This window comes from Cheilinus undulatus, linkage group 18 (assembly GCF_018320785.1).
Source record: "Cheilinus undulatus linkage group 18, ASM1832078v1, whole genome shotgun sequence".
Lineage (NCBI taxonomy): Eukaryota > Metazoa > Chordata > Actinopteri > Labriformes > Labridae > Cheilinus > Cheilinus undulatus.
The window spans coordinates 41,190,326-41,216,762 of NC_054882.1; the positions used below are offsets into that span (position 1 = coordinate 41,190,326).

Sequence of the window (26,437 nt, forward strand, 5' to 3'; positions counted from 1 at the left end):
TCAGTCAGATGAATGAATTATAGTAAAAATGGATGCAATGAACAATGCACTGTTTAATGGTGTTTTAATGCGTTTTGTTAGTACTTCTATTACTTCTCGTGTCCCTGCTGCTGTGTTTATGTGTGTTTATGTGAGAGAGAGAGAGAGAGAGAGAGAGAGGGAAGAGCTAGAGGTGGGCGGAGCCTGGACCAGCTCCATCCCACCTCTCGGAAACACTCACCAGGTGCTGCAGCTTTTTCCTCCCCGCTCAGCGCTCCTCTCTGCGGGCTTTCCTCTCGGAGCTCCATCTCTCCTCCCGCTGTTGGCGCTCACTTTCCCCGTGTTTACAGAGATGCTGGGACGCTAAGTACTTGTCTCTCTCTGTTCCCGGCTCTCATGGCTCCGTTCCGGCCGCTCGGACAATAGAAAGCCGCTTCTCCTCCTCGTCCTCCTCCAGCCGGGGGGGAGGAGGTCTGTGAGGGATCCTGCCCGGGACTGCTGCTCTCTCCTCGGTCAGCATGGCCGGACACGAGTGGGAAGACTGGTTCGAGCGGGAGGAATTTATCGGACAGATCAGCGACATGAGGGTGCAGAACCTGCAAGGTAAGAGCATCCCGGTTCTCTCCTCTCTCTCTCGGCTGTTTGATAACGCGGTACTGCGGTGACTGGCCCGGCCACGCATGCACTGCCCCCGCGGAAACGGAGAGCGACTTTCTGCTGCTTTACGTTCTGTTTTCAGGAACTTTGGACCAGGTTTCTCTGCAGCTACGAGTCCGAAACTTTCCACATTGAACTCTCAAACAGGTCTGCATTTACGCTGCAGCTCCAAAGTAGGGCTGGGCAACATGGACCGAAAATCAGATCCATCAGTGTTTTTCATCTGAACCTCGATACGCGATATTTATCTGTTTTTTTTTTTTTTTAAAGAATGAAGAAATGGATGTCACAATGAAATCCAACTGCATTAAAGCCTGTTAGATGCCATATAACAGCAAAAATGATAGTCAGAGACGCTCTGTATGCGGCAGTTTTTCTTTTTCTTTTAATCAAAACTTGCAGGCAAATCCTGCAGACTGTCTCAATCAGCAGTTGTCACCTAAGATCAAGCCATAATATGAAGGCATCCTATCACTGAGTTATATCAATGTAATAAAGCCTCTTCAACATTTGATAGATTATGTTTAGTTGTTATATAACTGCTGTTGTTGCAACCTACAAATTCCCAAGCCTCACCTGGACTTGCCTAAAGGCACACGATCTGGCAACCGCTGTTTGAATTGCACAAGTACATATTATGCAACATCCACCCATTTCACCAAATATTGCTCAGCTCATCGCCAGCTTCCCTCTCTCCTCGGTAGTCCCGCTCACTTTTCCAAATGTTGCCAACATATTTGTGCAATGTAAACAATTCAGTGGTCTCTCCTTTGGTTAAAATCTGACTGAAAATCACAAAGTTTCGGTTCTTTTTGATAGCACTTAAAATTAAAATACTGGAGATCTGACCATTTGGAAACATGGAATTTAACAGATTCAAAGATTTTGAAGTCTTATTTCTATTGATAAATGGCATTTGAGCCTGTAGTAAACCAAATGACCCTCATGCACTGACCAATCCATTCGTCATGTTTAGGTTGAAATAAAAAAATCAAACATTCAATTTAATTTGTGACAGGTTGCACCCTTCTAGTAGCCTAAATGAAATTTAAAATTAATGTAGCAAGCATTTTAAGTCGTTATCAATGATCTGTAATCTCATTATGTTGCAGTAAAATAATAAATAATTCAGAGATTAGTGATGCACGATAAGTATTTTTTTGAACCTATAACCGATAATTTCCTACTCCTGATGGCCGATAACTGATAATAATCGATATATTTTTTTCAATTGTTGATTTAACAAAAGAAGTTTATTTGATGTGTTTTGGCACATCTGGGGGTAAGAAGGGGTTAATATGTAGTGAGCAAAGATATTGATAACTCATTTTAACTAATATCACTCATCTTTTTCAAAAAACAAAGAACTTTTCTGACTTTATAATTGTTATTATAGTTAACTTTTTTAGTTAAACATTTGTGTACCAAGTACAGCATACACAAACAACTGACAGGTTTCCTCCCATAAAACCAAATGAAAACAGGCTGTTATGCTTAACAAATGGGGATATTTGAGGGTCTGTTTTTTTTTTGTTTGTTTGTTTGTTTTTTTTGCTGCTTAAGCCAGAATTAAAGTGAGCTGATGTTTTACATAAAGATTAAAAATATGCACTGACACAAGTCATATTAGAGATAGGTTAAGAATGTAAAGTCCGCCTTGGTCTGTGGCTAAACTTCTGTTCCTAACATCGATCAGACTGAATGAAACCACGTCAAACAGAGCAGGCAGGTATACATGTATGAAAGTAGCGATGGATCAGGAGATGTCAGACTGATTTTGTTATTATAACGTAGCGCCTTTTGGCTCTGGCAAACTTTCAGCAATTTTCAATGCCTGCTTATGATCAGCGCTCTGCCTGGTATTGGCCGTTGACTCGGTCCTAATGCCCTAAGGCTAGTGGCTGCTGCCACTTCATTTTAACATCGTTAGGATGATGACTCTTAAGTGACTTATGAGATCTGTCGAGGACTTCTTTCTACTCTTTGCGACCTTTGCAGGGCAAATTCTACACACACGGTCGTGTTATCCTCCCCGTAAATACTGAATAATGCCACCGTGTGGTTAGCATTTTAGCACAGGGGCTACTTCCTGTTCTTCTCTGGTGCTTAACAGCGGGTCGTGTACTGCGGCGCCACCTGCTGTTTCTGAATATGTAGTCTTGTGAGAAAAAAAAAACAAACACCAGCACTGCCGTGCTGACAAAAATATATGTTACCAGGGCTAGTCGTCATGATATCCGACTTATCGGAATGACGTAATAATTTGCTGTTATCGTGCACCCCTATCAGAGATAAACATCTGCCTTTAATCCTGTAATTTCCATGATCATATAGCCTAAAAATGAACTCCTGGTAATATTTTTTGTCTTCATTTATGACAATGACTATAAATGGGGCTCACCTGTTCCAGCCAGTGCAGTGTCATTTACAAGCTTATCAGAAGGCATGCAGTGTTTTTTTACTGAGGTGAAGGGCCAAAAAAATCCCTCAGATTGGGGCTTAATGACAAGAAGACACACCATAAAAAACAGTCTGTAAAATCTGCTCAATGAAATTGAGGTAAAAAATTGCACTTAGTTCAATCATATAAAATGTACCTGGTATTTTGAGTCAGTAAATCACTGCAACTCACTCAGATATTGCTAAATTAGGTAAATTCAAACTCACAGTTTCTAATAAGATGATACCCCATATCACTTCATGAAAGTTACTAATATTTACTCTGTATTGTAACATTAGGGATATTCCCTCTTATGCATTTTTTATTCATTGGTTTTATATTGTGTACTCTTATTTTACCACTGAACTGAGGTACAGCCATGGTATCGTTCGAAGCTGGAGTGTAAGGAAGAGACAGACAAGTGAACTCTGACCTAGGAAGGGCTCCTCAATTGAATATTGCACACCTGCCATGTCAAGGCCTCAGCCACCTACAAAGGCTGAAAGTCACTGACTGAGTGGATAACATCACTCATGGTGCAAAAGTGGCTTGCATCACTAATATCAGGAGAATGGTCTAAATAATCCTACTGCATAACAGACATCACAGAACAACAACAGTTTCAACTGACTTTTAGTCCAAAAAGCTCAATGCCCAAGGGTATGCTGGGAAAACTCTGCCCAAGCAGAGCCATAGGCAATGGCAGTACATACCATTTTTTTGCGTACAATTCATCAGATCATTTGTCTTGGAACCATTATTGTTAAAAAAAAAAAAAAAGGTAAATTGGGCAATAGGCATTGATTTACCACCCACAAAAATCATTTTCATAGTGCATCCCCTTTTCCCTCCTCTGCTCTCCACCTGTCTGTAACAGACCAGTGTTAATGTTGCCAACTAAAACTATGACTAAAAATATTAGTCAACAACTTTTTTTCTATAAGAGAGATGCGACTGACTAGCTTAGAAAAAATATTTGCTGACTAAAACTTTGACGAAAAGTACGTTCAATTTTCATCAAGGGGACTAAAACGAGACTTTAATGAAATGTAATTTTTGTTGGACATTCAAAATCCATGAAATTATATTTGGAAAATGCTTTAAAGCACAACATATCTGTAGCTTTCATGCCTCTCAGCTGTAGACAGCAGGGTGCATAGAACATAAGTATAATTTAGTACCTGATTCAGGGAAAGAGAAAATATGTTTTGGATAAAAGTTTTGACTAAAAGTTTTCATGGACTAAAACTGGACTGAAATGTTTTAGAGTTTTTGTTGACAAGAAGTAGACTAAAACTTTAAAGGGTACAAGTGACTCAAATGAGACTAAAACTAATGGACCTTTTAATCTTAAGACTAAAATTAAAAATAACTGCCAAAATGAACCCTGTAAAAGACACTAATGCTAACGTGTACATTTATGTGAAATGATAAAGGGACTTAATACAACATATCTGCTGACCGGCGAATTAAACAGACTGTGGAGGTTGTTTTTGTGATGGAGGACAGAGCAAAGACACTCAGCGGCACCACTTCAATACAAACAGCCTGCAGCTTTATGTTACTTTGTGTACCTCTCTCTGTATTACCCAGCGCTGCATTGCTTTGCTCTGTCTCCTGCTGCATCTCTCATTCCCTCATCTGCGGCCCACTCCTGCACGGTGACTGTCTGACCAAGAAGATACTGATCGGATAAAAGCTCATCAACCAACCAACTAGAAGGTGTCAGATTTAATGGAAAGTTTGCCATTTTTTTTGTACAATTTGGACTGTGTGAAGGAGTTAGTCAGCAATTTTTCATTACAAATGAAAGTTTTCCCAGTCCTGGGTCTGAGGACTTCTTTTTCATATTAAAATGGTATCGAACAGTTTTCAATATGGTTTCATTTTTTATAAGAGTCATATCAACTTTTATTATTCTGGTATTTTGACGACCATTTGTGCTGTCTTTTCTAAGAAAAACATAAATAGCACCCATCCGTAAAGAAGACCTGCACATCAGGAAGTTCCTGCAGAAGATTTATTCACTGATGTTTGGAGCCAACATGCTCTTCCTCAGACATCAATGGGAGCTTTTTGGTATGCAGACCTTCCTGTTTCTTTAAATTTCTTCACTGAAAAAGTCCAGATCTGTCTGGCCAGGTAGCTTAGAAAATATTCTGATATGATTTTTGATTCATATTGTCCAGCCCTACTTCTGCAGCCATGTGCCAAAACTTTCCACAATGAGGTTTTAAATAGATCTGCACTTACTCCACTGCTCCATTGTGATGATACACACATAACAGTGGAGGCTACAGAGGAATTTATACCCAATAATTTAACTATTTAAACACCACTGCTATTGTTGTATGGCTGCTTAGAATGTAGCCGTGTGCATAAAAACAAAGTGTAACCATGTTTGTTCAGGCTCTCTGCCCCCGGTGCTGCAGTTTTTGTTGACAGTCACTTCAGAGACGCTGCTGTGAGACGAGGACAAAGGTTAAGCAGATACTCTATGCCTCATTATTCAGTTGATTTATTGATAGATAAATGAGTTATCAGGCACAATGGAGGGAAGCAAAACAACATTGCAAAGAAAAATATGGAAAATGCATCAAAAAATCCATGCAACATGACTAAAAGGACTAAGAATACATTTAGAAAACATGACACTACCCTAAAAGCCCCTTTAAAATATGTAATGTTTGAAATGCTTAAAAAGATTGTTCCTGAAATAAGTCATCAGAATATTAACTCAGCTTCAATTTTCCAAAACACCTTTCTGACGCCAGACAATGGGGGTAGTCTGACATTCAGACCATCGTCACTTGGGCATTGATGGCTTCTTTTCAGGTCTTTCCTCATTCCTCATCCCTCAAGCAACCTTTTCTGCCGCTCTTTGTAACAGTGAATGCCATGTGGTTCTTAAAATATCCTCCTAAATATCCACCATTCACCTATCCCATGTAGCTGTAAGTTTCATTTCTCTCCTGCTGAGGTGTGTCATGCTGCTGAAAACACCACATTTCCTCATGTTGGCATTCACAATAAAAGCACTTGAACAAAATAAAAACTAGTGACTTTAATTGTGAAGAACTTCCTGGAAGTTGTATTTTTTAAATAATTGATTTAATTAGCTTTACTTTGTTACAATCCGCTTTTTTCAGATTCTGATAAAAATGTACTGATACTTGAAATCGGTTCTGATATTTTTTTCAAATCATAGTTAATATTTTTTTTATTGTTTTTGATGATATTTGTGTAAAGTTACACAAAGGTCTATGATTTTTTATTTAAAGACCAAACTTTATTAAAAAAGTAAATATATTGAAACTTTGTGCTGGCTTCACATAGAAAAAGATAGCATCAACAAATGTAATGTTTTCAAATTAATAATTTGAATCTGCATTAGAAAAAAAACAGCCTCAATAACTGTACACAACCAACAGCATCACAAGGTGACTACAGCAAATAAAATACTGAAAAAATAAGTGTATTACTAGATTCAAATAAAAATGCAGAAATAAATATCCACAAAACAAAAACAAAACTCTTCAAATAGGTAAAAAAAAAACAAAAAAACAATGATTATACAAAACATGATATATTGAGGCACTACTGCAGTAACCTGACACGCCAGATGGATTTGTTTCACACATCCATCTAGGAAAGGTTCAAAAGGAAACTTTTGAGAATAGGCAGAGGCTTTGACAAAAAGTTGGAGTACGATTGGGTGGACATTCTGTCTGTCACATCCCTACGGGCCAATCAGAGCAACAAAACACGTGACGTAGCTGCTATCAAGCTGCGCGTGCGCAGCTACTGAGGAATAACGCGACTATAGACATGTAAGTACTCGACTTTTGTCATTTTTGAAAAGAAAACAACTCACTGCTGTTCTTTGTTCTTCTTTTAACGAAGAAATGTCATCAAGTTCTGATAAAACTGGCCCTTTAGCAGCATCCACGCTAATCTCTTCCTCCATAACTACATCAGCTCTTGCTGCTGCTGGTTACGTCATGACTCTGCTGCGCCTGAAAGTACTGCCCCTCGTTGCTGATTGGTCCTGTCACTTTTTAACCGGGCCCAAACTGTTCAGATGGATTTGCCAGTGAAAAACAAGGAAATGGACATATCCATCTGCTTTGCAAGGTTACTACTGCAGCAGGAAGCAGCAAAAGTGAAGTATTGAATAAAAAAATGGACATTAGCTGCAGCGCTGGGCTATAGACAAACCGAGTCGGTCCTTTGCAGCACAGCACTTGTGTTAAAGCCCCAGAAAGGCCGACAGAGATGCTTTGCAAAGTGAGGACACTGGCTGCATGTTATTACAAACATCAAACTCCTGTCTGGAGTTTTGTGTAGTGGGGCTGCTCTCTTATGGCAGAAGTCATAATCCTGATTAGTTATTTTTAGAGGGGATTTTTATTCCATCATTTAGTGGATAGAGTCAGAAATAGGGATAATAGAGTGGGCTGAGACATGTGTGAAACAGGCTGCAGACCAGACCTGAACCTGGGACACTCCTGTAGATGGAGGCCATCTGAACTACAATCCTTATTATTTTGATCTCTATTGAGATCACAGTTATTATACTGCCTTTTCATACATTTAAAAGATAATGTACATTTGTTATGCTGCTTTGAATTGCAGCCACAACCTCGTGACAAATTCTACAAGTGGTTTTGTTCAGTGTTCAGGTCAGACTCTTCTTATGCTCAGTGGATCTAAAAGACTAAGGTTGTTTAACCTTTTCTGTTCAGCAGCAGCTGTCTGTCTGGCTCCCTCTGCACCTTTTTTAGGGTGCTTTCACATCAGGGACCTGTATCTGAGAACACATGAACCCAAAGTCCACTTCTGTTTGGTGAGTGTGAATGCAAATGTACCACATTTGGGCACCGGGCCTGAGTCCAGTTGGAGAGGTGGACTCAGGTGCAGTTCATGTGGATCCTGGCACTCAGGCAATGTGAGCGCAACCTTGCCCCGATGTATGGCAGAGAGTTTCAGCTATATGGCATCACTGGAACAACAAATCTCTGTCAATGGTTCCATATTGTCCTCACTTTTTAAAATCCCTGTGGAAATCATCAGAATCTAGTATACAGGTGGTCTTTACTGACTTACCTTACTGCTGCAAGTGGCAGCCACAGGGTAGAGTTGTAAAGCCAACTCTAAACATCTCTTGTTTCTTAAAAACCATCACATTCATGCAGTATGGGCCTATTTCGTCATGCTGAGCTGCACAGCAGATGTGGAAGTAGGAGGAGGATGGATGTTGGACTTCATTATCAGCATGGTGAATAAACAAATGTTGACTTGAGTTGTTGCTATGTCATCTTCTTTCTTCTCTGTCTTTCTTTGCAAACCAACTACATGCATACCACCACAGACAGCATGGAACCATGTTAGCAGACGTGAAACAGTCATGTCTAATGTGAAACGTCCTTCTTTTTCAGAGCTAGCACTCTGGTTGTTGGATGAATCTGTTAGTGTGTTCTGTGCCTTCATGTGTGTGCAATCTCACATTTTAAACATCTGTTAAGATTTTAAAATCCTTTTATTTTGAAGCACTTCTTGCAGATAGACGTGATATTGTTGATTTGACTAACAGGTGGTTGTTTGAGAGTTCAGGAGCTGAAACAGTGCGTTATTGATGATGGGTGAGCGTCTCCTCACTAACAGCCCACTCTGCTGCAAAGCTGCATCACTTTGTGCTCTCCTCTCTGCTGCTGTGGGTGGACAAATTGTTCTCTGCCTCTTCAGTGGATTTATTCCTGTAGGACTGTGGGAGTGAACTAAGCGAGAGAGCCATGAAAACCCCATGCTCACTGCATACATGATGCAGACACCAGTGGCTTCTGATCAGTAATTTTGAACAACTTTTGGGATAAAATATTCTTAAATAAAGGCTAATAATTCATGATGTGTCTGCAGCGATTCTGCTTTCTGCCTGTAATTTCTTCTCTATTTCTCCTAATTCAGGGCATTTTATGGTTTTCAGCGTTTGTGCAGAGGTGTTTGACCCTCTGTAGTCATTATGGACATTGTTGTCCCCCTGTATAGCTGGGCGTCATTTGGTTAAAGCATGATCTTTTAGTAAGCCATTTCTCTCAAGACAAATTTAAAATTCCAATGTAATTTTTAAAATTGGGTCTGTAATAGGGGTGGGAATCACAGGGTACCGCACGATATGATACGATACGTGATACATGGTCCATGATACCGATATTATCACGATACAGCGATACTGCGATAATCGATACATTGCAAGAAAATTGTATAATGATATATCACAAAATATGTCTAACTAGAGAATACAAAATAGTTATAAAATGGTCAAGTGCAGGATTTCTCTTTTTATTCACAACAATTTAGTATCAGTTGCACAGAATTTGACACAGACTGAGCTAAATACTGAATATGAAGTGCATAAAGTCTATACATATGTGTGTAGTATATATATATACACACACACACACACACACACACACACACACATATATATAACTTATGTAATTTTGAGTTCATATGGAATTTAACAATGAAGAATTAAGCTACTTAAAAAATATGTAGTCCTGCATCATCTCGCATTTTACCTATCTTTGTTCCATCTGAAGACGAGGATTTTCCCCATTTGTTGCACTGAATTAAAATGCTGCCGTGATTTTTTTATTTTTTTTAAGAAAAGAGAAATAAATTATTATAGAGTGAATGTACTCCAATCTTTTATATTTCATATTATATCAGTTTTTTATGTCATCATATAGTGACCAAGTGTTTGTGGAGGGAGATTATGGGAGACTAGCTGATCGTCACGTCCAGCTTTAAGGACTGATGGACTGTGTTTTGCGGAGGGCATGACGTTACAGGCCAGTGTTTCTTTGTGTTACCGAAGCCGTCATTCTTAACGACACTACACGGGACAGGTCTTTACAAATAAAACGACTAGTCCACACATCCACTATGAATGCAGCAGGAGTCACTCTGCTGGGTAGGTACAAGCAACCTGCTCACGTAGACAGGAAGTCTCGCGTGATCTTGGTGTCTCAAGAGTGAAGAGGCAAGAGTCAACTGCCAGCTGGCGATGCCTGGCGCCAAGTAGCGGTCAAGGGGTGAAATTACATCAGAAACTACCGCACCAACAAAGTGAATAATTAGCTAATTAATAAGATATCGAAACTGCTTTTTAAAATATCGATACATCATCACGCCAGGAAGTATCGCGATATTTCAGTGTATTGATTTTTTGTCCCACCCCTAGTCTGTAAAACACTGCACAAATTTACTACATTTAGGACATTAAGAACAAAAATGGCCATTTCCAAAAGTAGGTATTAGGTACATAGTAGGGGTGTAACAATCCATCATTTGGTTGATTAATTGTCCAATCACATTGATAGAAAGCCAAAACATCCACCTACACCATCACCTTTAAGCTGAGCTTTTATTTTGAAATTCCTTCCTCATTCCAGTTGACAGTTAAGGCCCAGCAGCACGTCATAGCGGTAGCAGCAGTTGCTAACAGTTAGTAGCTGAGATAAAGAGGATGTCCTCTACTCTTTTAGCTTTTGGGATGTATTTCAGACAGACTACACCATATTAGTTGATTGACGATCCAGTTTTTAGTATGTTTTCCTTTTCCTCTCCTGGTTTGGTGTCTGTAATAACAACGTAGTGACTGTGCTTGCTTTGCAGAGCATATCTGTGGGTCTGAGCTTTAACACAGGGGTTGTCTCGGTTTGTTAGCAGCCCAGTGCAGCAGCGATTCAGCTATAACAACTCTTTAAATGTGTGTTTAAACTGGCGACTTGCTTGATTTAAGTCCATATGGAGTCCAGCAAGCAGGCTGTGGTGTAAAATGAAGTCAGAGATGCAGCTAAAATAAAGTCACCGGTGCTGCTGTCGAAGCTAAGATAACAATAAACACGCTACTTCTGTCAATTCCTTCATATGGGTTAGGGGTTAGGGTTAGGGTCCATAGCTGTTTTTACTTTTTCTTAAGTGCTTAATTTCTTAAGTGCTTCTATTGTGAACACCACCAAGGAAAAGGTACAGTCAATCTTGTAGAACTAAAGGAGCAGTACCAACGAAGTGAACATGGAGATTTTTAAAATCATTTTTATTATTTTTATTTATCAATCTTAGGCTCAGCAATATACTAATGTTAATTAACGTAAAGGGCAAGAAATATACCATGATATATAGACATATTAACCAGGCCTAGGCTGTGATACTGCTGGGAAAGAACATCTTATTTCTCTGTATCACTGCCTGTTTTTACTTTTTCTTTATCTCCATCTGTTTTCTTTCAAACCTACACGGCTTCAGCAGATGCCTGTTCAATGTGAGTCGAGGTTTCTGCCTGTCAAAGGAAGTTAAATGTGGATGTTGGGTCTTTGTCAATAATTTATTAAGGAGAACTGTCTAGACCTGCCGTCTTTGTAAAGTGTCTAGAGAACACTTTGGTTTGTAATTGCCGCTATACAAATAAAGACTGATTGGTTGTCTATGCCAGGGCTCGCTCTCATTATGTCACTGCTGTGCATGTTGGCATGATATCAGAATAGACAGATATTAATTTTTCTGCCAATAATTATGACTGATTCAGAAAATGGCTGTGAATGTCAGCCTTTATTGGCTGTAAATATCATCCTAAAGGCATCATTTTTTAGAGTTTTAGGCTGGACCAACAGACATCAGAAAAGATTTCAGGTCTGAACTACATAAAGATATCACTAATTAAATCAGATATCTACAACATGCATCATGCATCAGCACTTTCTCTCTCTCCTGGCTTTTGGCATGTTTAGGTTTGAATATGAATGTAATTGAAATCATGAGTATTAAACACTGACTGGTTTTACAGCTTCTGCATCCTGATATATCGAACTTTAAGTGTTGACAAAATGAGCACAGCAGCATATGCAGCGTAGTAGCTGATGAATCTTGAATATAGTAGCCGATCAATCTTGATTATCTTGTTTCCATGATTGTGGGAAGACAAAGTTGATCTTGAAATTCAACCTTGATTAATTGCCCTGCTGTAGCTTGATGTGCAAAAGCAGACCACAAATACACAGACCAACCATGAGGTGATATTTTCTGAGTCTTCACTGTGAAATTTTCAGTGTTGAACTGGAGTGCACCTTTAAATCACGCATCACAGTTTAAGTGTTGCAGTGAGACAAGCCTTTGGAAAGATTTAGAGGAGCAGACTAAACAATTGCTCTTTAAAGTGGAAGTAATTGATTTAATGAGCCGTGGTGAGAATGAAAGCTTTGTTCGACTCGAGCAGGGATCAACCAAAACACTGCAACAGGCAACAAGCTCTCTTACAGTCAAACCATCACTGTGGATTATATGATATGTCTTTTCAGTTTCAGTTGTTCTTTTAAGGAGTGGTTTCCTTATTTGTATCATAGAGGAGCTGAGGACCCACACAAACAAAAGGCAATACATGGACGTCATAAATTAAAATGAAATTTAATGTTTTCATCCTTCAAATCTTTATAAAGTGGCCCCACACAAAGGTGTTCTTATCAAGAGAGCTTTGCATGGACTCTGCATGATATTGGATTTTTGCCAATATCAGATATGCTGATATTTAAATAAGTTTTACATAACTAAAAATTCAGTCCTTTCAACACAATTTAAGGTTGGAGGATGAAAAAAACAAACTTTTTTTTCTTAAAACACACTTTAAAGTTTTAAGAATGAGGATAATAAAGAAAAAGACTTACATAGATCTGTTGGTCCAGCCTAAAACTCTGCTAATTTATGAGTATATATGGCCCGATTATACAGTGGATATATGCTGATATTCATGGCTAAAATATCGGCCAGAAATTTTGATATCTGCTGATACCGATATCAGGACGATAATGTCGTACATCCCGACTATTCATAAGTGTTGTATCATGATTTTAGCACCAGTGAATCTAATCTCGCCAACCTCAAAGCAGACAGAGCTTTGCACGCCCCCTGAAATCTCTGTCTGAAAAGCTGTTGAAGTGCCATGCTAGCCTCTTAGCTTGAGGCTAATTGACCCCCATTCTTTGTTATTACCAGCAGCTTCATTGCATAAAGCATGTAGGTATACGAACCCACAGTAAGAGAGCCTCAGAAATAATGAATGGGCTGTTGTATGAAAAGAGGGACAGTGAGTTCTGATATCAGGTCTCCACTGAAGATGTATTGTTAATGCAGAGAATGCATGCATGGACTAAAGTGCAGTCACTTGGTATCCAAATACACAAACGGATTGTTAAAGCAGAAAGTAAAGAAGGCAAATAAAGCTGCAAAAGGTTGCACAAAGGCATCCAAACCCCACTGCTAGCTAACATTTTGTGGTGGAAATTCCAAGCAGCTCTGACAGTCCAAAGCACAAGATGCTTTGAAAGTTTCAAGACTTTTCAAATGGGGTGTAGAAAGTGAAGAACGATAGTTGTAATCAGTGTGAATGGAGGAAAGTTAGTTCATTAAAGTTCTAGGTGGAGCTGTCCACTGCAAAGCCATTGGCTATGATCCCTACAAAAAAGTGTTTTTCTTTACCACAGGTGAATGGCTCTACCTGACATGGAGGTCATAGATGTCAAAAATGACAGTCCTGCAGACCTCAAGAGTCTTGAGGAGTCTTGTACTGAGCTAAGAGGCTAGCCAAGCCCTTTTAACAGCTTTTACCCCTTGTTTTGTCACAATCGTGCTTTTAATGTTAACACTGATATATTACTAAATAAGTAAGCCTTGTGGAGTAACAGACCAAGTAATAATGTGTAGTTACAAACAGGCTGGCTGTTCTATATGAATGACTGAAGCTGGCTCCTATTGAAAGCCAGTTTCCTGTCTTGTACTTTTGTTGTTATTTAATCCACATTTTAGCCAAACTGATTCCAAATGAAGAGCCATTCATATTATTGAGCTGAGTCAAACGACCCAGATCTCTAAAAAGAGATGGATTTCCCATCACAAGAAGTTAGGCTCGACAGAAACTGTGGAAACAAGAGCAAGATTAGGGGTACTGTGACAAATTGGACTGTCAGGTAGAAACAGACCATATTTAAGCGTAGCCTGAGTCCGCTCCTCCAGACTTTAGACGGAAGCTTTCAGTCCCTACTGCCATTTTTGAACATGTCACTATTTTCTTGACTTTTTTTTTTTTTTTTTACCTACTTGGATGTTTGACAGCACAAAACTTTGGCATTTTGATCATGCTACTTAATGCAGAAATCACTTCCTGCCCCCTGTCTGGAGTTCATCGCTGTCATGTGACATCATCTGCAAGCAGCCTATAGAATTAACTAGAAAGGTTTTAAACACAAGTATAAATCAAGTTTGTAGTGAGACTTGACATGCAGGAGTTTTAGCCTAAAAGTCCCAATTCTACATGCTAAAACAAAGTGTAAAAGAGGCCAAATATGAGTCCTAAAGCCAGAGAAGTAACCTAAGCAGTATCTTTATAAAGAGATCTTCAAGTAGAGTTAGATAATGTTTACAAAAGTACCACCTTTCTTGTTGTATTAACCAAGACACGATTGAAATAAAAATAAAGCTTCTCTTTTGAATAGCTGCATCACTCTAACCCTGACTAAGATTAATGTGCTGCCTCTCAGCACAGTGACTCCTCACCAGGGTTATGAAGGTTTGCTTTTCTTTAATGACTTTGAAACTTGATAACTCTGGATGAAGATGGATGAAGCAGTCCGTCCCCCTGTGTGCCTAAAACAACACACCAGGCGATTACAGTGAACTGTGGGGGTCTTATTTCACCTGGTGTTGCTGTGGAAACCCTCAACTTTGAGTCTCAACACAGTTTTTGCTTCAGTCATTAAAAACACGGAGGCTTAAATGTTAGAGAAGGAGCTGCTAATAACAGGGGTGTTACCAGATCTCATGCTGTGAGGTAGAAACGTCTAAAGAATTCTAGCTGAAGTGAACGCTGCATGATGTCAGCACGTAGATGTAGACAGATGGCGTTTGATGTTAGACTGGAAGTTACTTTGAAAGATGTCCCTGTCAGCGGTAAAGTGTGTTAGCAGTGAGAAATGGGTCAGGGAAAGTTGAACCGTCTTTTTGTGACACCATCACTGGTATTAATGCATGTGAGGCATAACCAAAGCCACCGTTAGCATAATAGAGTGATGTAACACTAAAGAGCTGCCAGGTAACAAACCAAACCTCACCTGTTTGTATCAATATGCTGTAAACGTGCATCACAATAACAGATGAAACGTGTGTTCTCTCTAGATTTGATGTCTGTAATAACAGCAACATACAGCGACTGTACTCGCTTTGTAGAACGTCTCTGTCGGCTGGTCTGGCTCCTTACACAAGCTGTGCTAAAGGCGGTTCATCATGAGCGCAGCACTGAAGTGACTTAAATCATGATGGTCTAAACAGCTATGGTAAGGTGTGTTTAAACTGATGAGTGACTGGTTTTAAGACACGGATGATTCAAATAGTGGGTTGTGGCGTTAACAAGGTTGGAGGAGCAGTGTTAATTTAAATCACCTTCCTTTTTCCATGAGATAGATGAGACTAAAATATATCTTTGGTGATAAAAACTCAATTCATAAAAGAGACTAAACTAAGACTGAAATGTTTGCACTGGACTGTTGGATATTTAAAACCCATGGTATTAAAACAATCAAGTATCGATAGTGCTAATGCAATACGCTTTGTTAACTTTAAACCATTTCTCTGTAGCTTTTGCTGCACGCTTCGGGTCATTGTCTTGCTGGAAAATAGATTCTCCCAAGCTGTAATTTTCTGGCAGGCTTAATAAAATTGCCCTCCAGGATCTTACTATCTTTTGCTACATTCATTTTACCCTCCAACTTTACAAGCCTTCCAGGGCCGGCTGCTGAGAAGGATCCCCACAGCATGATGCTGCCACCACTGTGCTCCACAGTGGGAATGATGTGTTTGTAGTGATTTCAGTGTTTGGCGTTTTGTCTGATGGTCTAAAAGCTCCATTTTGGTCTCATCAGACCAAAGAACTTTCTTCCTCTTGACCATGGAGTCTCACACATTGATTTAAGGGCAAACGCAGAGTTTAAAACTGAAATGAATCTTAGTCCATACCACCCAGGCCTACTATCAACAGAAGTGTCCTAATGATCCTGCAGCTACATTTTGAATAACCCAGCCCTAATTAGATATAATAGAACTTCTCTTCTTATTTGACACATTCAGAAACTGATTCCCACACAGGCTGCGCTGGATTGGACAGTGTTAATATGAGCTAGCATGTGTCCAACCAATGAGGTGATGATAAACAGACTGCAGCAGCCCCCTCTGTGTCTCTGCTGGACCCAGTGCTCTAATGAGAGGTCCGCAGATTCTCTCTGCATGTTCCCTGCTTGAAGCTTCAACACTGCCCCAAGCTCTCCCCGTTAACTCTGCCTCATGAAAACATGCAGAAGTTTCAGAGCTTCAGTCGTTATCCTGTGTGACAGACGGGGACGAGCTCGAGCCGTCTGGCAATGGCTGTGATTCTATGCATGAACGCCGGGCAAGCAGCGAGCGCTTTGAAACAACGGCCCCGAGGCTCTTACATAACAGATGATGAGAGTAGAGAGAGCAGAACTCCCTCTGCAGTACAGCAACCAGTCCCTGAGAGCAACATTCACCACATCACACTGCCCACACAGCTCACACTCACACGCTGCCTCCCACCTCCTGCAGGTTTCTCTCTCTGAACAGACCGAGGTGGTGTCTGTTCCACTGAAACAGGGTTTATTACTCCGTATTAAACTGGATGGCTACTTTCTGTTGACTGTACCTTCCTTTCTGTTGAGGTTATTTACCAGGGATGTTTCTAGAAGAAACCTTAAAATCTGTGTTTAGTTGACTTAAGTAAAGAAAACACTCAGGAAACAGTCAGATTTCAGCTGTTTATCAAAGACAGATCACAGTGGTAGTGGGTAAACTCTGGAAAGCTGGTTTACAGAATGTAGCTAATGTTAGCAGTGCTAGCACGCCCAGTCTTTGATGTTTGCGGGTTAGCGTCAGCATTACATCCACCATATCATCATAATTGACAACATTAAAGTAGTGCTATATGGTGCTGTTACTATGAGATGCTATCGGTCCTATCAGTTTATTGTTGTTTAGATCAGATTAAAAAGGCAGTATGGCTGCAAAACACAGAGGTTAAAGGGATTCTTCAACATTTTGGCAAATTCACCCATTGCCATAATTCCTATAGTCTTAGTAATAGGTTTGTTTCCTTTAGTTGTTGGTGCAAGCTTTTTCTAGATCTGGGGGGACCAATACACCAGCTGCACCACTAACACTATGGAAGCAGACCATTTTTTTCTTTCCCTGATCAAACTCATCAAATACACAGTCCAACAACTCCAAAACGCTCTCGTGGACAAGTTGTGACCTGCACATTCACCACGCTATGACATAATCATGGAACATTATGAGATGGAGATGTTTTGAAGTCAAATGCAAAGCTGGAACTACACTCCAGGCATGGCTGCTGCACTGTGTGACTCCGCCCAGTGGTTAACTAAAGAAATAGTTCTGAGTATTTGCTTCATGTGTTGTAACGTTACATAATTATACATTATTATTTCATAGCGTGGTGAATGTGTAGGTCACAACTTGTCCACAAGAGCATTTTGGAGTTGTTGGATTGTGTATTTCATGAGTTTGATGAGAGAAAGCAAAAAATACCATATGCTTCCCTAGCGTTAGCTGTACAGCTAGTATATCAGTCCCCCCAGATCTAAAAACAGCTTGCACAGACAACTAAAGGAAACGAACCTATTACTAAGACTATCGGGATTATGGCAATAGGCGAATGTGCCAAAATGTTGAAGTATCCCATTAGATAGAAATATAGTGTCTACTAGTAGTTATAAACCAGTGTGATATCTCAGTGGGAACAAGGGGCTGCATAGACTTGTCAACTAGTCGACTTTACTGATATGTGATGACTCTTTTTACTTGTAGTTGACTAAAATCTAATGTGCAGCTCTTTTTATTGATTTATCTGAGGTGTTTGACTCTGTAGACCACAGGTTACTGGTAAATGTGCTTCATCACGTTAGCATGTCAGACCAGACAGCATCATGGTGCCAACTCTCTAACTGGAAATGTGTTCAGATGGCTGGATCCACCTCCTCTTTTCTAAGGTCCTAAAGGCGTGACTCAAGATTCAGTTGACGGATCTATTTTATTCTCCATTTATGTCAACAGTCTGTGTGATAACTTGTCAGATGCCTGATATTATTCCAAGCAGATGACACCATTGTTCACTGTTGTTAATAAATGTTGCAGGCCTTTGAGTTTTAGTCTGCTTTAAGTGTTTTTCATCATTTATCTTGATTACATTTTTTTGCATCAATTTTCCATATAAAGCTCTTTGACCCTGTAATTTCCCCTTTTAGAACCTTCACAGATGATCGGTTTCCTGCAGGGGTTTTTGACCAATCACGACACAGCATATTAGCATCAAACTCAGTGATAGAGGTCATGAAGACTCCAGAGATATGAAGCTAAAATATCTCAAACGCCCCCTTGTGGCTGGCTGCAGTAAAGGTTGTATGGACTGATCTCATTGTTAAAGGCCTAAAGTTCCATTAATTTTGGAGGGAATTAATGTTTACAATTTTAGGTTGAATAGAGGAAAATATAGATTTTATTCCTGTTTATTCCTGTGTCCGGCCCTTACAGTGTTGGTCAAGAAAAAACTGGACCTTGTGAAAATGGCATTGATGACCCCTGGCATAGAAAGTTCCACTCAATAAATCTAGTAACAGTGCATCAGGGTTTTTTTTTGTACATTCCGTGTTGAAGACCATATTAACCTTTTGTTGTTTGCACTTGCACCAAAAAAAAGTTTGTAAGCTGCCTGCTGTTAGGAGTTTATAGATTATGATTTGCAACATATATTGTTGGTTATTTTAAATGTAGATTCATTCATGATTTCATCAATGACTGGTTGGAGTCAGCTCGTCTTTTGTCACATTAAAGTTGACATTAAAAATAATCAAGTCGTGCGACCCCTTGTGGGAACTGAGTGTAAGTTTCATTTCTCTCCTGCTGAGGTGTGTCAAGCTGCCACTGACACCACATTTGCTGTTTTGGGTAAAATAACAACAGTAGACTTTTATTTTGAAGAAATATTCAGAAATGGAGTGTTTGTCATGTATCTAACTTAGCTATAGCAGAGATACAGCTGAATGTACAGAGCTACAGTGTTTATAGCTGCTTCTCTGACCTTGTTTAATGCCACAGCCTGTCTTTTGAATCATCGTGGACTTAAAACAAGTGAGACTCACTTTTATACAAACATTCAAATAGCTGTTTAAGCCATTAAAAAAATACAATTTCTGCCAATATTTACAACCCATATTTTAGCAGTGAGGCTTTCTACATCAGCTTTAAATATTGGGGATATTGGGAACAAATAAGTAAGTAGAGTTTTGGGCTGGACCAAAAGACCTGCATCTTCTAATGTGTTAGCCCTCAAACTTTACACTGTGAACTGAAACTGAAGTTTTAGGCTGGAACTACATTTTCAAATTTCAGTATCAGCTTTAATTGTAAATATTGGCAAAAATCCAAGATCATGCATCGGGAGTGAGACCCTAAAGAGCCAGGAAAATTATACATCCAATTTTTAAAACTATATCCAAATAGGCTTCTCTTCATTTTTCATTTTATTAATTCAAATTTGATGTCTGAATACATAACAAGACCTAAAATTTCCTGTAAACCCCCCCCCCACCACATCAGGGTCATGATATTCTCTTTATTCCAGAGCCAGGAGAAAGTGGGACAAGAAAAGTTCAAAGCATGCTCCATTTAACGTTTTTAGAATGTTTTCAATATTTTGCTCTATTTCTAAACTTTCTGTAGCACTAACACGGGTCAAACCATCATAAAAACGTGACACATAAGAGAACAATATCTAATATAAGACCAGAATAGACCAGGATCAGTTCTGTTTGAGCCATCGCCATGGTTACTGAGATGTGAGGTAACGTTTATCATGAGCCAAGTTCCACAAAGTTTCTATTTAAAGAATGGCGAGTCTGAAAAGCAGAGAGAAGTCTGACAGCTGTTCATGTGTGATAACAGCGGAGATCGTCAGCATGACCCTGACCTCTAAAACCTACAGAACCAAATTAGGACAAATGCTTATTCAGGGTTTTACCGCTCACATCTGTCTGCTGTCTCCATACACGATCTCTCAGCCGTTTATACTCATGGAACTTTCTAGACAGCCTTCCCCTGATGCTATTCTTCCTTTGAAAGTTATTGTTCTGCTAGAAACGACTATTTTGAGGTGGGAAAGTTTCAGATTTGTGCTTTAAACTCCTTTGCCAACCACTACATCATGGCATTGTACAGCTGTGATTAACTGCGCTGATTTAAGCGTGAGAACAGCAGCTTTGTTTGGTTTAAATCAGCAGAAAAGACGAGTTGTTAATCTTAGTAAGGAGCGGAAACGTGTGAAGGATTCCCTATAGACTATAGCGCTGAACACGACCTGCAGTATGCCAGTCAGGGTTCAGACAAGCCAAACAAAGAGCACCTCCTCTCTCTTGGATCTGTTGACTCTCTCCCTCTCTGATCAGACTGTCTGCAAACAGCAGTGACAGCTCGGCTCTGCTGCTCATAGGGCACAATGTGGCGTTCTTGAATGCGAGCCCAGTCCCTCCACCTCCAGGAGCCTCGGCCCCCGTGAACCATTCTGTCATTCTCTGGAGTAAGTAGGGGGGTGACTACCAAGATCCGTCTCTGTGCTTCATCCACTTTTCCTTTTTGAATTTCCTCTCTGAGTTGCTCCTTCTGCAAAGCTTTTTTAAACACTTTCAGATGTTTTTTGGCTCTCAGTGAATAAGCTTTCTTTGCATAAACCCCCCCAGGGCTCAAATTTACTGAGCAGCAGCAGAATTTGCAGCAAAGCAGCATACGTTACACATACACACCATGACAGTACCCGCTGTAAAGCTTGATGCTGCAAGAGAAAGAACATTTTGCATGCTCTAATATTGCACTGTGGGCAGATTCTCCTACACATGCTGCTGCAGCTGCATTTCCAAGCTGGATTCATGAAACATTTAACCATTAGAGAGGCTCTATACTGTCCCTGGATGGCTGGATACGCACTCTACTGTTTGAACAGATTTTTAAAAACAGTGACTGCTGGCAGTGTTGTGCCTGAACACACTAAATTTTTATTTTTTTGGTGAACATTGAACCAAGCATTTTAATTTACACATCATGAGGTACAACAGAAGCATAGCTCAATCTGAAGCCACTGAATGACTTCCTAATGACTGGAAGGCATTTGACTTGATTAGTAGGGATGCCCCCTTGAGGATTATCGAGCTACGCAGGACCCCACGTTTGCTCGATATGCTGATGTCTACCCTTTATTCTGGTGCAGAGAGTGCTGTTAAGTGTAGTGGATCCCCTCTGAATTCCTCCCATTTTATTCTGGGGTGAGGCAGAGGTGCTTCACTGATCTGGACTTTGCTCATGATACTGTGATCCAGAAACTGTCCGTGTTCATGTGGGGGCTATTGACTTGCTGAGTGATAACGCTGAAAAGTTGGGACTGTATGTCTTCTGGGCCAAAACCAAGATACAGGCCTTTTCAAATTTGCGTTGGATGTTGCCATCAGATCTGTGTCTGTGGATGGTGAGAGCGTAGAGGTTATGGTGTAGCTTACCTACCTTGGCAGCATAATCCATCAGTTATGCTGACTGTGTGACTATGATCAACTGTAGACTTGGACTTGTGCATGGGGTAATCAGCTCACCAAGCAAGACAGTGTTGCATCCCTGTATAAGTATGCTGATGACAGTCAGAGTTTTGGTCCTAGACCCTTCTGGTCTTACTAGACTCTTGTGAGGCCTGGATGTTGACTGATGTGGCCAGAGGCACCGACTGGATTTCTTTGGACTTCTCTTCTGTGCATCTTTGGGTGTTGTTGGCAAGACTGTGTGTCTAATGCTGGCGTGCTCATCCACATAACGGGTGCCCAGTACCTGGTAGGCTGGGCCAGGTGCCAGGGGCGACCGCTTGCATTTAGGAGGGGTCAGATAGGAGGATACCCCGAGGGTTGGGGCACTGGCCTGGGGCAAGCCTGGAGGATGGGCATCAGGAGACCAGAGCAGTACAAGACGAAAGTTGATGCAGCGAAGCGCCAAACTGGCATATGCTCTTTTATCTGACCTGAAAGCCCAGAACACATCAGCACCATCCAGTGTGTATGTCCAAACAATCAGCCCCACTATTTTCCATGAATAAACCCACACTGTCACTGCTCCCAGAGTGGCTGGCATTGGCGTTTTTGGTTGAGATACCAACTGTTTTGTACATCCTGGCTGCTGTAGTAGCAACTAGAAACAGAAATTTAGCGCCATCTTTTGTTTGAGGTGTAGAATAAGCGGGAAGCCTCGGCTGCTGGTGAAATACCACTGCTTTTAGCGTTCTTTTACATGCCCAGGGGAGGCGGGCCTGGGCGGGCTGTTGGCAGTCGGTGCCAGCTACGGCTGGTGTGGAGTTTGACCACTGATGTGTTGCTGTTGGTGCGTGCTAAGGGCGCCAACTGAGGCCAACAACAGTGAACTTTAGTCCTATCCACTTTTCCTTAACCCAGATGAAAAACATCTCAGAATCAGCAGGGAAAGGTGAGCTTAAGAGGATAGGAAAAGAGAACTGCAGTAATAAGGGAATCCATCTGTACTCTCCCTACGCGAATGTTGCTGACGTCACGTGGGTTAGCTGTGTGAGATAGTTGTTGGAAAGTAGAGTAGTGGACAGATGCGATTGTGTTTTTAAGGTTTTAGTAAGCTGGGTGACATGCTGATCAAAGTTTAGTTTATTTAGATCCCCATTAGCTTTTGCATAGCAGCAACTATTCTTTCTGGAGTCCACTCAGTTTCAATGTGACAATACTTATTAGCAGATAAACAGAAACATACAAGCATATGCCCAGAACACTTCACCAGGGTGGCGTCCAGGAGGCATCTGGACCAGATGCCTGAGCCACCTTAACTGGCTCCTCTCGACGTGGAGGAGCAGCGGCTGCGAGTCCCTCTGGATGGCCGAGCTTCTCACCCTATCTCTAAGGGAGAGCCCAGACACCCTGGGGAGGAAACTCATTTTGGCCGCCTGTATCCGCGATCTCATTCTTTCGGTCACTAACCACAGCTCGTGACCAAAGGTGAGGGTAGGAATGTATATCAACCAGTAAATCGAGAGCTTCACCTTCTGACTCATCTCTTTCTTCACCATGAGTTTTTGTTTTGCTGTGTTTTGTTTTCGTGGTTGCTGTGCTGGTGCAAAGGTGAAGGCTAGGAAATGGAGATATAAGCCCTTTCTCCCATCAGTCATCATGGGAAATGTCAACTTTTTGCCCAACAAAAGCGACGAGCTGGAGACATTGGTGAAGACTGACAAAACATACTGCGAATGCAGTCTCCTGTGTTTTACTGAAACCTGGTTGAATCAAAACAACTCAGACTCAACTGTGGATCTACCTGGCTTCACTCTCATAAGGTCAGACAGAGATGCTATAGCTAGTGGCAAGAAGAAAGGAGGGGGTCTGGCTTTATTTGTTAACCAGAGATGGTGTAACTCCTCACACATAACTATTAAGGAGAAGTTGTGTTGTCCAGATGTTGAACTGTTGGCAGTTGCCCTTCGGCCATATTATGTTCCAAGGGAGTTCAGTCATATCATAACAATACTTGTATAAATTCCACCCAAAGCAACTGATTTGGTTCCGTGTGATGTTTTGCATGATACTGTTGCTAGGATACAGACTCAACACCCTGAGGCAGTTGTAATAATATCAGGAGATTTCAACCAGGTCACCCTCTCCTCTCAGCTGACTGGATTTACACAGTTTGTTAACCGCCCTACCAGAGAAAACAAAACCCTAGACCTGCTGTATGCCAATGTCAAAGAAGCTTACAGAGCTACTGCCTTACCACAACTGGGCAGGTCAGATCATAACTTGGTTTATCTGCTGACCTGTTACAAACCTTGTGTGCTGAGACAGCCTGCAGCTAAAGTCAAAATCAGAAGATGGATTCCTCAAGCTAGTGAAGCTTTAAGGGACTGCTTTGAATCAACAGACTGGAATGTTCTGCTGGAAACAGATGAGGACAGTATGAACATTGACAGACAGGTTGATTGTTTTACTGAGTACATCAGCTTCTATAGAGACACAGTCATACCCACAAACACTGTTCGCTGTTTCCCCAATAACAAACCCTGGATCACAAGCAACGTAAAGGCAATCCTTAACCAGAAAAAGAAAGCTTTAAGAGACGGTGACAAAGAACGTCTCAAAGAAGTGCAACATGAGTTGAAGAGGAGACTGAAGATGGCAAAGCTGGAATACAAAAAGAAGATAGAGAGGAATTTTCAACACAGCAACATTTGTGATGTGTGGAGAGGAATCAGTACCATCTCTGGCCATAACAGTAAAAAGAAAAGGGAGCCAATAGTGGGTGATGTGGAAAGAGCTGATGAACTCAACCTGTTCTTCAACAGATTTGACACTGTGGACACACCTCCTTCCACTGCTGCTCCTCCTTCTTCTCCTCAACATATGGAAATCCCCACTATAGCTCCTCCTTCTCCTTCTCCATCTCCTACACATGTCTCCACAGCTGCAGCCACTTCCCTTCTAGCACCTGTACCCTTCTCTGTCACAGAGACAGGGGTGAGGTTGGAGCTTGGGAGACGTTGCTCTGGGAAGGCAGCTGGCCCAGATGTGTGTGTCCAAGGCTGCTTAAAGACTGTGCTGCACAACTGTGTCAACCTCTCCACGGGATCTTCAACCTGAGTCTACAGCTGGGGCGGGTGCCTGCTCTATGGAAAACATCCTGTGTTGTACCGGTACCAAAACTCAAATGTCCGGCTGAACTAAATGACTACAGACCTATTGCCCTTACCTCACACATCATGAAAACTCTGGAGCGGCTGATTCTATGCCTACTGAGGCTTGAGGTCAAAGACAAACTCGATTCCCTGCAGTTTGCATACAAAGAACACATTGGAGTGGATGATGCCATCCTTTTCATGCTTCACCATGCCCTGTCTCATCTGGAGGAACCTGGAGTTTATGTGAGAACCATGTTCTTTGATTTTTCAAACGCATTCAACATCATCCAACCCACCATACTCAAAGACAAGCTCACGGAGATGGGAGTGGATCCTTCCTGTGTTTCTTGGATCACAGATTACCTGACAGGAAGGCCACAGTTTGTCAGGCTGGGGAACTGTGTTTCTGGGACATTAATGAGCAGGACAGGGGCTCTACAAGGGACGGTCCTGGCTCCATTCCTGTTCACACTGTATACATCAGACTTCAAATACAGCACTGAGTCCTGCCACATCCAGAAATACTCGGATGACACTGCTATGGTGGCATGTATCAGAGATGGACAAGAAGCCAAATACAGGGATCTGATAAGTGCCTTCAGTGACTGGAGTCACAAAAACTGCCTCCTACTCAACACCTCAAAGACAAAGGAAATGATCATAGATTTCCGCAGATCCAAACCCCCTCTTCAGCCAGTGAAAACACGTGAGGCGTGGACATCGAGGTGGTGACATTGTATAAATATTTAGGTGTACACCTGGATATAAGTTGGACTGGTCTAAAAACATAGACTTCATCTACAAAAAGGGGCAGAGCCGCCTCTTTTGCCTCAGATGACTCCGATCAATAGACATCTGCAGTAAGATGCTGCAGATGTTTTATCAGTCTGTGGTGGCAAGTGTTCTGTTTTATGCTGCAGTCTGCTGGGGAGGCAGTGTAAAACACAAGGAAGCAAGGCATCTGAACAAACTGCTTAAAAAGCTGGCTCTGTGGTCGGAATCAAATTGAACTCACTGGAGGATGAGGTGGAGAGACGCGCACTGAGCAAGGTGGAGGCCATTCTGAGAAACATGGATCATCCACTTCATATCTCCCTCAGTGAGCAAAGAAACAATGATGGTGGACGGCTCCTATCCCTGCGCTGCAGGACAGAAAGATTTAGAAAATCTTTCATACCATCAGCTATTCGACTTTATAATTCTACAGTAAACAGATGAGAATCCCAGATGATTGAATTTCCCTTCGGGGATAAATAAAGTTCTTGTATTGTATTGTGTTGTATTGTATGACAAACCAATGCAGAGACCGCATCACTGCCGATGCAACACCAATCCGCCTGTCAATCTCCTGCTCCATTCTCCCCTCACTCGTGAAAAGGACCCAGAGATACTTGAACTCCTCCACCTGGGGCGGGATCTCATTCCCAAACCTGGAGAGGGCATTCCACCCTTTTCCGACTGAGGACCATGGCCTCAGATTTGGAGGTGCTGATTCTCATCCCAGCCGCTTCGCT

At 41.2% G+C, this 26,437-nt stretch overlaps 1 protein-coding gene across 1 annotated transcript in view; it reads left to right on the forward strand.

Moving 5' to 3' along the window:
- The first annotated feature begins 227 nt into the window (after window positions 1-227).
- The window catches only part of clmna (calmin a), a 76,770-nt gene continuing 50,560 nt past the window's right edge, over window positions 228-26,437 (forward strand). Inside the window, exon 1 of the mRNA XM_041813450.1 lies at window positions 228-582. Coding sequence (XP_041669384.1) covers window positions 498-582 — 85 coding nt within the window. The 5' untranslated portion in view covers window positions 228-497. The remainder of the gene's footprint in view (window positions 583-26,437) is intronic.